At 39.8% G+C, this 11099-nt stretch overlaps 3 protein-coding genes and 1 non-coding gene across 6 annotated transcripts in view; 2 read left to right on the top strand and 2 right to left on the bottom strand.

Annotated features, from left to right (window-relative positions):
• Positions 1-4889, bottom strand: part of LOC102310784 (phospholipase B-like 1) — a 20492-nt gene extending 15603 nt beyond the window's left edge. The window contains exons 1-6 of one of the 2 annotated variants that reach the window (XM_042225716.1): positions 4278-4889; positions 3549-3771; positions 3219-3302; positions 2391-2532; positions 2157-2303; positions 1681-1825 (exon numbers count right to left, since the gene is read on the bottom strand). In XM_042225716.1, the coding sequence (XP_042081650.1) occupies positions 1681-1825; positions 2157-2303; positions 2391-2532; positions 3219-3302; positions 3549-3771; positions 4278-4383 (847 nt within the window). In that variant the 5' untranslated portion in view covers positions 4384-4889. The remainder of the gene's footprint in view (positions 1-1680; positions 1826-2156; positions 2304-2390; positions 2533-3218; positions 3303-3548; positions 3772-4277) is intronic. The other variant, XM_042225717.1, reaches the window with a different exon arrangement.
• On the bottom strand, positions 4540-4612 carry trnar-ccu. The gene has a single exon. It is a non-coding gene; the product is annotated as a tRNA-Arg (tRNA).
• A 158-nt stretch (positions 4890-5047) lies between the features above and the next one.
• On the top strand, positions 5048-8651 carry cby1 (chibby homolog 1 (Drosophila)). Of its 2 annotated transcripts, XR_006054982.1 has the most exons (6): positions 5048-5148; positions 5375-5473; positions 5616-5721; positions 5890-6002; positions 6378-7685; positions 8568-8651. XR_006054982.1 is itself a non-coding variant. In XM_005934406.2 (5 exons), exons 1-5 carry the CDS (start codon positions 5143-5145, stop codon positions 6456-6458), a joined length of 405 nt encoding a protein of 134 aa, XP_005934468.1. In that variant the 5' UTR covers positions 5048-5142; the 3' UTR covers positions 6459-7686. The 2 variants fall into 2 exon arrangements, 1 of the variants encoding a protein (XP_005934468.1); XM_005934406.2 differs by lacking the exon at positions 8568-8651 and having other exon boundaries at positions 6378-7686.
• pdap1a (pdgfa associated protein 1a) lies at positions 7549-10820 on the top strand. The gene is made up of 6 exons (XM_005934402.3): positions 7549-7685; positions 8568-8650; positions 8756-8830; positions 9454-9578; positions 9666-9817; positions 10403-10820. Exons 1-6 carry the CDS (start codon positions 7673-7675, stop codon positions 10435-10437), a joined length of 483 nt encoding a protein of 160 aa, XP_005934464.1. The 5' UTR covers positions 7549-7672; the 3' UTR covers positions 10438-10820.
• The last annotated feature ends 279 nt before the right edge of the window (positions 10821-11099 follow it).

The raw sequence follows: 11099 nt of genomic DNA, 5'->3' as shown, positions 1-11099 counted from the left end.
GTTCAAGTCCAATTCAAGTCCCAGGTCATTGGTGTAAAAGTCCAAGTCAAGTCACAAGTCTTAGAACATTTTTTCAAGTCAAGTCTAAAGTCATAAAATTAATGACTTGAGTCTGACTCGAGTCCAAGTCATGTGACTCGAGTCCACACCTCTGCTAAATAAGTCACAAAACCTCTGGACCAAGAAGACCACAAGACCGTAGTGTGCAGCGCTACATTTGCTGAAAACCAAACACAGCATATCAGCACAAACACCTCATACCAACTGTCAACACTGCGGTGGAGGGGTGATGACCTGAGACCTTTGTGCTCACCGAGTCAAGCAAGAACTCCTCTGTGTGCCAAAGTGTTCTAGAGTCAAACGTGACGACATCTGTCCGATAGCTAAAGTTTGGCTCAAATGTGTTCATGCAACATGTCAACAATCCCATGCACAGCAACAAATCTACAACAGAATGGCTAAAAAAAGAAAAGAATGAAAGTTCATAGACCCAGTCAAAGTTCAGACCTCATCCTGACTGAAAGCTGTGGCTGTACCTCAGGAGAACGCCCCCAAACCTCAATACACTGAAGAACCTTGTAAAGAACAGTAGATTGAAGTTCCTTCACAGCGACGTGAGAGTCTTTTAAAGTCATAAAGAAAACAATTATTTCAAGTTATTGCTGTTAAAGGTGCTTTTCATGCTGTGAAAACTTTATTTTCATGTGACTTCATAACTTTTGTTAAAGATATGACTATCACGCTCATGAATCGCAAGTACCAGATGTGTTATCAGCATTCCTTTTCCGATTGCGTGTATTATAATTATTTCAAGTTTCAACTTGCCATACTACTTTTATGTAGTTACACCAGGTAGAATTACTCTATACTACTTAGTATTCTATACATGAAAAGGAAAAATAATAAGCTCCTCTGAAAAAACACATCCAACTCCTGCACTAGAAGTACAATATTAATATTATTAACAATAGAAGCCAGATGTCTTTGAATATTTCCACCACTGAGACTGCCCAGCATCTCTTCTTGTTCTCATGGTGCCGACCTGCAGTGCATGATAAATCCTCAGTACTGTTAGAGGGGAAGCAGCTTAGGAAGGCCGCAGAGGGCACACATCACCTCTGCTGACCCCATTGTATTTCATCTCTTTGTTTCAATATAGTGAGGTGATATCCTCGGCCTGCTGCTCTCTAAATATAGTGCTTTAAAACCACTTGTGTCCTGATAGGACTGTAGTCCACAAGAGGATTTTTTTATGGCCTGGTCCACTTGACAAATCTTTGGCCACAAAATTTCTCAGTCTCCTCTAACTCTACAGCGAGGGGAGTATAGCTCCGTTCGAGCATGTGCATAAACACACGCGGGATTCAGTGTTTTCTCATTACTGCCTAAGCTGCATGCTTTGCAGGAGAATTGTGTCGAGTAGGAAATGTTCATTGGGGATTTGGGTTAATTCCTAGATGTCAGTGTTCATATTTTCCCTTGTGGATTAAGGATAAGAAGTTCACCTCCCCTCGGAGCTTTTGCAAGAAAGAAGTGAGGTCTGTTCTTTGAAAAACCCTCTTCTTCTGCAAATCGATCTTTTTTTCTCGAGACACATTGATTATTTGAGTATATTTATGCATATAAGTGTGCGGTTGTGCGGCTCTTATACTGTATGTGATATAGTAGGAGTGTGTGTACCAGGGTAGCTGCTGAACGACATCTTTCCAGTGGCTACGTGTGTGTCAGACACCTTGAAGTCCCAGTGTTTATAGATACGCATGGTGGCTGCATAAGTATACCAGCTAGAGTGGCCGACTAGCAGGTTCTCAAAGCCTGGAAGAACCTGAGATACAGAGAAGAGAGAGAGAGAGAAACATCTATATTTTTAAAAGAAACAAGATACAATCAGTGAATCATAAAAGAAAGAGTTTAACGTGGATGCAACTTTATTAAGATACATTAAAGGGGTCTTAAAAAATCCAGTAGCACACATCCATTTGAACTTTGTTCCATAGATTGTTGTACGTGAAAGAGGAAATAAGCCCCTTGCAATGGCCTTTTACACTCATCTAAAAGAAGAAAATCCTGCTCACAGAGGCCAATAAAAGCAGTTAGGTTTGTGTTGAGGTTTTCCCAAGGGCTCCCTCACATGAGCCAAATGAGCTTGGCCTAACCTTTATGAGAGCTGTGCAGTGGCCCATTCCAGGCATCCTGAAAGCGCCGGACCCTGCGGAGGAGTTGGAGCGAGGTGTCAAAGCTGGGACAAGATCCAAGAGGTCACCGACACCATTTAGAAACTGGACCGTGAACGCTGATAGAGGCTGCGCAGGAGGGAAAGAGCAAGTGGCAAGAGATCCATGAAATGACTGTGACAACTCTCTCACAACCACAAACACACACATACACACCTCCCTGTGTTTGCTTTTGGCCCACAGTGCAGCTCCTGCGTGGAGTCCATCCAGCTGAGCCAGGATCAGTCCCATATGCCTCCACAAGGGGTCACTGTTTCTCCTGAGCTTCACCTGCTCTCTGGCCCACTGGTCTTGTTTGCTGGGGTTTATTCAAATTTTAGAATCAACGTTTGTCTCTTGATGGTGCAGTTTTACATCACTCTAACAATCAATAGGTGCATAAATATAATTTGTAAATTCTGTATAGACAGTTGACAGTTATGAGGCACTATCATAGAATGTATATAAAAGATGGATGTAGACGTCCGCTGCCTAAAAGAGTCTTGTAAAGTTTTCAGCTAAGCTTTGCGATCTTTGGTGTTTTACTGTCTTGAACCCAGGTGTGGCGGGTAAGGTGTGAATATGACAGAGAACTGACGCATACCACTGCATGCTTTCTATTTACACAGCTGTGAATGAGAAAGTATTTGACTTTCATAACAACGACCACATCACCAGAATTTATCAAGTAAGACTTAAGACTGAGCCCATAAACTTAGTGTTTCCTGAGGTCACAGATTAAGTGAGCATTAAGATAATTTCCCAAGACTTCTACACAGTCTTTGTGCCAACAGGAGAGTCACCTCCTGCAGGCTATTAAAAGCAGAGAAGGGCTACACCCATCTTTTATATACACTCTGTGCACAATACTGGTTAATCAAGCCTCTGAAAAAGCATCTTGAAGGCAATGGAAAGCAAAGAGAAACGCTTATAAATCTAGTATTAGACATGGAATTACTCTTAGCTTAATCCATGGCTTTGATTTTATATAATTTAACACTGTACCTCAAAAAGTTTTTCAAGGGCTCCAGAACCTTTTCATCCTTGATCAGCTGAGGGTACATGTTGGAGTAATGACTGAACATCTGTCTGCAATGGAAGGAGAATAAGCAGTGAGGGATTAGCCCACATAAAAGCAGTCCACATGTTACAACTAGAGCTAGCAGCTACATCTAATAAGAAATGTAATCAAAGTGTAACGATATATTAACTGAAGTTGACCTGTATCTGCATTAGGTGTCGGACTGCATTGCTGCCACATGATTGGCTCACTTGAAAATTGCATTTATGGTGCTTAGTGTATTTTCATGCTTGCACTTAGCCTGTGCTGCTCACCCAGCAGTGAGGTAACCTTCCAGGTAGCCAGCCATGAAGAAAATGGTCTCATCTTCCTGAGTGATTCCTCCATAGCCTGCATTGATCTCCAGGATGCCCCATCCTGAGAGGAGCAGAGTGTCATTGAAGTACCCATAGGCTTCCCCCTCCGTCTCCATCAACCCCTCCTTCAGGATCACACTTTTCTGGGCAGCATCCCAGTGCACAGTGGCCTCTTGGAGCTCTACCATTGTAGAAGGATGGGTTACATGCTTGAGGTTAGATAACACACATTATGTAAGATAATGTCATGACACCGATAGAATAATTACAACAGCTTTCTCATGTGTCGCTATTTTCTGTCAAATTAATATTAATTGCATATTAATATTATAAGAACACTAACACAATGTTGTGTTCGTGTCCTTGATTGAATATACAAGCATTTTTTTTCAACTTACATTTGTTAACATAAGTGTTACAAAAACATTTTAAAAAAGAAAACGTGTTTAAATGCATTTAAATGGCTATGGTATTTCGAGTTACATGTTCAAATAGTGTTACATTTTAAAACTGTTAAATTTAGCCGGGAGAGAACAAAGTAACTGTCCATTAAAGAAAAACTATGTACGATATAACCGTACGCCTTCTTTTATAGCGGTAAAGATATTTATTTTGTGTTTAGCGGAGTTATAGGGATATAAAATTGGTTCCCGCCGTGTACAGACACGCCACAGTAAGGTTACTCACGGTAAGTTTGGAGCTTGACGTTCACTCTTCTGAATACATCCGTGGATTTTGTGGATACAGCTAAAGTGCTCAGCAGTACGCAGAGTGCCATTTTGCGGTTTTCCATGTCAGCCGTGGAAGTCTGTGTTCTGCCTGCCTCTCGCCTAGTTAGACACACATATTCTTCAAACGTATTAGGATTTATATGTGAAGATTTTCTTCTACAGACAACGAAGCACTTAAACTGTGTCTAAGGTGCTTGTTACGATAGCGAAAAGAAGAACACCCCAGATGGGACTCGAACCCACAATCCCTGGCTTAGGAGGCCAGTGCCTTATCCATTAGGCCACTGGGGCCGTGTACAAAGTGAGGCGGGGCCAGTGTATTTTAAGTACAGCCGTAACCTACTGAAATAGTGTTTGTATTATCTTTACTTTTTGTACATTATCATTATCTGCATTGTGCTGTTCATAATAGTCAATTTAATGTATGGAGTTGTTTTTTTTAATTATATGAGCTCATCCGAATAAAATATTAAAGCGTCGTACCCCAAAGACGGTAAAAGATCACCATGGTGACGTTCCGTTCCACGGGTCGTTCCATTATCATTCAGAAACAGGAAGATCTTATGAAATTCTAACTAGTAGGTATTAAAATGTGAACACGATACCCCCCCCCCCCAAAAAAAAAAAAGCTGTAAGACGATGGATTAAATTTTAGTTTCTTTAAGGGTATTATGGTGGACATTTTTTCCCGAATAGTTTGTGCGAAAGTCGTGGAATGTTTCAGGATTGCCCACTTTGGACAAATGGAAAATTCGCACTTGCGCAGTGGCAAGCATGTTCTGCAAGAAACGGATACAGGCCAACTTAAATAAATACCCTGTATGGAGGTAAATATGTTAGCTGTATATTTAAATTGAAACAGCATTACCTAAATACTCTGAGAGGCAGGGGATAATTTCATTAAATTGTGAGATATAAGTAATTCACGCAGCTAGCCACCTAGCATTAATGTGGTCGTGCACCGCTAACGACGGTAAACACAGTGAGAAGCTAGGTGAAGCTAGCGTTATCTTAAAAATAGTAATTCTCTTTCGGGTGCCGTCTCTGATCTAGGACCTTAAAAAATCTCTGAGGATGCCTCTGTTTGGAAACCCATTTAGTCCTAAAAAGGTTCCTCCACGTAAATCTGCCTCCTTGTCCAGCCTCCACACGGTGAGCTAATGAATTTTAGCATCATTCACACAATGGAAACACTAGTTGTACAGCACGTTTGGGGGGGGGGGGAGAGTTAATCTGCATAACATCCTGAGAGATAGCATTAACCGTTATTTATACCTTTTTATCTTTTTTTTAGTTGGATCGTTCAACTCGAGAAATAGAGCTGGGCCTTGAGTATGGCCCTCCTGTGATGAACATTGGAGGTCAGGTCTTGAAATTTGAAGAGGGACAGTGGATTACAGGTAATGGGTTTTCTTTTAGTTCTCTCTCTCTTTGTGTGTGTGTGTGTGTGTGTGTGTGTGTGTGTGTGTGTGTGTGTGTGTGTGTGTGTATATGTGTGATTATCAACGTCTGGTTCCTTGTGGCCAACACAGCATAAACTCTGTTTTTTTTCTCCTTTGTGAAACCAGAATCTGGTGGAAATGTGTCTAGTAGGGAAGTTCAGCGGCTTAAGAAAAAAAATATCCAGCTGGAGGAAGAGAATAACGTATTAAAACTAAAGATTGAACTTCTCCTGGATATGGTAAGATCAATTGTCATTACATTGTGAGTAATATTATGGATGCAATATTAGGCTCTGAGGTAGGAAAGTTTTTTTTGCCTCCTCTGTAAAGATGTTATAACTGCATAAAACTGCTTTTTTTACAGGCTGCATATTATATTTAAGTTATAAATGTAATTACCAGTTCATTCAATTATATAACCCTTACTTTTTCTTTTATTTGGCTTTTATTTATATCTTATGAACTTTTATTATATAGTTCCTATGTAGAGCACTTTGTTTCAGCTGTGGTTTTTTTAAAGTGCTTTATAAATAAAGGTGATGATGATAATGATGATGATAACCCGGTTTGTCGCAGAATGAGTAAAATAGTGATCTTTAATCTTTTCCTTCAAGTTAACGGAGACTACCGTAGAGTATCACCTGATGGAGAAAGAAGTGGAAGATGTCAAGACTCAACATCGAAGGAAAAAATGACAGATCTGATCTAGTGCCTCCATTGAATAAAGCGTTTTCTTCCAAGTAAATATTTTTGTATCGATAGATAACAGGACAAAAGTAATAATATAATCCATTTTCCTCACAATGAGGATTCTTGTGTGTTACATTTTACTCTTTATTTTCCACTTACTGTATGTTTTCTGTTTTTAATTTGTTGAATTATTTCACCTTAAAAACCTTCTTTGTTCAATACACAGCCAATTTTCTACACTTTGTACATCTGTATGTGATATAAAACCTGCTTTTTAATATAATTTTTTTCTATTTTCTCTTTGGATTAAAAGTAAACTCCATTGACAAAAGGCATTTCTTTTTGTTTGACTTTCGGTTTTTAGAAAATAACATTTGTGAATTGTTGGATTCAGAGCAGCTCTAAAAATATACAGTAACACAATAGAAAGAAAAAATTGAGAAAAGTAAGGCTTCATTCACTATTACAGCTTTTCATTCAGCTCCACTTCCAAATAGAGCAAAACCCTCATATACAGTATGCCTTCCATATACTTACTGAGCAACTTTTGGGTGGTCAGAATTATTTATAAGTATTTTTAATACATAGCATACAGAGCTTCATTTTTTGTACATTGTTTTTTTTTATTTTTTTTATTTAGCTAACAAACAGAATAAAAACATGCTTTTGAAACAGGCTCAAACCCGTGAAAGGAAAAGGGAAACCGGAGGTGTTAGATTTAATTCTTTTATTAGTTTTAATAGTGCATAAACCTGCACAAACTCTGAGGCTGTATCTGTATGTTGAATGTCAGCATCTCCTTCCCAACCGACCAATAAAGCCTGATTTATACGTGAATTATGTTATGTTGTTCAGTCAGTCATAGGTGTTTATTGAGCACTGTATAAAATTCAAATAATCAAATATATGATTATGATTTTATTTATTTATGCATTATTATATTATTAAACAGATAAGCGTTACATGCCACTTTTATGAATGATTTAAGTCTCTTTATCCAATTGGTCAATGCACCTTTCAATCAAATGCGCAGTGCAGCTTATAGTCCCAAGTGCGCAGGCGTACGTCTCCGCGAGCGAAAGAGGCGTCTGCCAATAGCGGGAGAGACGAAGTACTTTTTATTCTTTTCATCTAGCACTTTAAATCACCGGCGTTTCGAGTGAACTGTTGTATTATTCTTTGACGTTGTGGTGGACTTTTATAGAACTCACCTATAACAATGCCTCGTGGTGGTAAGTATTAAAACGAAAATTCACATAATGTGCCTGTTTTTGCGATTACATTTTAGCTAGCGGATCATTAGCCCTTTGAATTCACACATGCTTAGCATGTTTAGCATGCTACATAGTTAGCATAATGTAATTTGCCGGTAAGAACGGTTTATTAAAGGCACCAGAGACGTACCGATATCCAATTATTTATTTGTTCTCACGTGAGCTCAGATGACGACTTGGTGTTAACTTAAACCTCAATAGTCTTTTTGTTTTGTTTTGTTTTTTGGTTGCTTGCTTTCAACCGCTAATACCATGCGCAGAGAAGAAAGCATCCGGGTCAGTTTACATACATAATCAGTTATTGAACTTTCTATTTGGAGGTTGTCTTCGTACCAGTTTACAATCAAAAATATATGGTCAAACTATTCGGGTTTTTTTTTTTTTCTTTGTCGGTACATCCTTTTAAGTCGTCGGCTGTTAGATTTGCTGGTGAGGGGAGTTGGCCCTCTATAAACGTCAGTGTGACTCATCGGCGCTCACGGTATTTTCTCTTCACGCAGCAGGCTGTGTGGATTTCTGAAGTCACGTTGTGAATTGTGTCATCAGCCAAAGATGGCTCTGGGCACTTGTCAAATATAGGGCTACATGGTGAGAGAGCACCAGTATTTTCATAGTTGTGTCTACCCAGTGATTAACTTTGCAGGTTACTTATAAGTTATCACCCCCGCCCCAAATAGCTGATTGTGTTCTCAGAATGTTCTGTTCCTCTGAATGCAGCGGTTTCAGTGGGAGCACGCTTTTGTCGCTTATTCAAACGGCTTGTTTAATGGAGGAGAGTATACATATGTTGCTAATAGATGCAGTCTTTTTGCTGCTGATAGCTTAAAATTTGTCTTGCAGGGAAAAAGGGCCACAAGGGCCGCGGGAAGCAGTTCAGCAACCCTGAAGAGATTGATCGTCAGATGAGAGCCCAGCGAGAGATGGTGAGTGAAAATTGTTGGGGTTTTTTTTGTTTGTTTGTGTTTTTTATAACAAATATTTGATTACCTTAAAAGACATTAAGTATGACTGTATGTGTATTTTAACAGGAAGAAAATGGTGGTGCAGAGAAAGAGGGCTCTTCAGAGTCTGAGGAGGAGAGCAGCAGCGACGACGAGTCTGAGGTGAATGTGTTATTAATTTGTCAATGGGTGAATATGTGTGTGTTTGTGTGAGAACCTGAAAATGCATCTTTTTTTTGTTTTTCACTGAATGCTTACTGTCAACAGCACCGTTTAGACCAGGGGTGGGCAATCTCAGTCCACGAGGGCCGGTGTCCCTGCAGGGTTTAGATCTCACCTTGGGTCAACACACCTGAATCACATGATTAGTTCGTTACCAGGTCTCTGGAGAACTTCACATGTGGAGGAGCTAATTTAGCCATTTAAATCAGCTGTGTTGGTTCGAGGACGCATCTAAAACCTGCAGGGACACCGGCCCTCGTGGACTGAGATTGCCCACCTCTGGTTTAGACAAATATTCCTTTTCCTTAGTCTGAGCGTGTTTCAACAGGGCACAGACCAACTGAACTGACCAACAGTCACACACAGATATGTTGTATACATTTGGCACCACACCATAAATAACATGATGGATGAAGAAATGTCTTTATAGGAAAACAACTACACCCAAATGATTCATTACAACTACAGCAGTACACGGTTCTTAAAGGTAGTTTGTGTAGAGAATTTGATGCAAGCCCTGTCATAGTGATTGGTGTTACAAAGGTTTTTCTTTCTTTATGTAGGTTAGAAAGAGGAGTGGAGTGGAGGGGCTTATTGAGATTGAGAATCCCAATCGTGTCGCTCAGAAGAGCAAAAAGGTAGCTGAAGTAGACGTCAGCGCTCCCAGAGAGCTTTCTCGCAGGGAGAGGTGGGTGTCAAACAAAATATGTTTTGGTTTGTGCTTCATACCTTTTCAAGGGGACTAAATATTACTATCTTAATGTATCTTTTTCAGGGAAGAGATAGAAAAGCAGAAATCAAAAGAGCGCTACATGAAACTTCATCTTGAGGGTAAGACTGAGCAGGCCAGGGCTGATCTCGCCAGACTGGCTATCATCAAGAAACAGAGGGAGGAGGCTGCCAAGAAGCGAGACGAACTCAGGAAAGGTGAGAATAGTGAAAATTGTGCAATATGTCATTTCTGAAAATGTGCATGAGTGCACAGAACCACAGATTTATCCAAGATTTATTTCAAACTACATCTCTGTAACATCTCTAAAAGTTTGTAGATAACAACAATCTATCTATCTGGAGCAGAGTGACTGCATCATACTTGTTTCTGTGGCTTTTATATTGTGAGTAATGGAGCACTTTGCATCCTCAGTGAGTTGAGTTGCAACACAAAAGCTCCAGAACATAATTCAACATACCCTCTCTGGCTTGGGGCTGTAAGAGGATATGAGATTTGTTTGTACAGGGGGGGAAGAAAAAAAACTTTCTGTGTAGACAAAGTGTTGTACTGCCAGAGAATACAAATGCATTTTTCTGAAATGAGGCAGGGCAGGAACTTCTAAGGAAGCGCCAGGATGTCAGATGTTTGCAAGGCTTGCTGCTTTAGTGTGCCGTTCTCATAATTACAATAACCAGCAGGAGACTTTATGACTCAGATTGTTTGGATGGGTTTTATGGAAATGTTTAGCACTTTGAAATTCAAAGCTTTGCACTGTTTTCTTTTTTGTCATTTTTCATCAGAGAAAGAAGCGGAAGAAGCCAAAGCAAAGCGCTAGTCCTCCACCTGAAAGGTTCACCATGTACTTCACTCTCAGAGGGATGGAGGGAGAAGCAGAGGAGAACGGGGAGGGGACCATTATGGGTAGTGTCAGATCAGGACTGCTCTTAAACTCCTGTACCTCATTTTAAATCAAAGTTCGTGGGGCTTCCACGGCAAGAGAAAACAGGTGGAACAAAACAAGATGAAGAGAAATGGAACATTTGGAATGCCTCCAGGTTTCTTTAAAACTCCTTCAAGGTTCCAGAGGAGACAATCGCAGGTTTTCCAAGTGCTTCACAGCCTCTTCATTGTTCCACACCTACCAGGTTTTTAATTCAAAAGCTGCTGAAGTTATTTGCATTCCTTTTGATTTGTGCATTTTTTTTTTTTTTTTTTAAACAAGATTACCTAATAGAAGTTTACTGGTCATGTAAAATTGCATGAGGATTTCTTTGGTGCTTTACTTTTTCTCCAGTTTTAACTGTTTTGTAAGAACGCAAATCAGCGACAGGAGAAGGAAAGAACATTATTAAACACATGAACTGATATAGGAAGTACACTCTGGATTTTACTACTTTGTTCTAGGTTTAAAATGGTATGCTGCAGCTCAGTTATCAGAAATCGATTGAGTTGATATTTTGCATAAACGTTTTCTCATTCTTCTCACTCCATTAGAGT

This window comes from Haplochromis burtoni, unplaced genomic scaffold, assembly GCF_018398535.1.
Source record: "Haplochromis burtoni strain Fernald_Lab_line unplaced genomic scaffold, NCSU_Asbu1 Contig_180, whole genome shotgun sequence".
Lineage (NCBI taxonomy): Eukaryota > Metazoa > Chordata > Actinopteri > Cichliformes > Cichlidae > Haplochromis > Haplochromis burtoni.
This window is presented reverse-complemented; position numbering and strand designations above follow the sequence as displayed.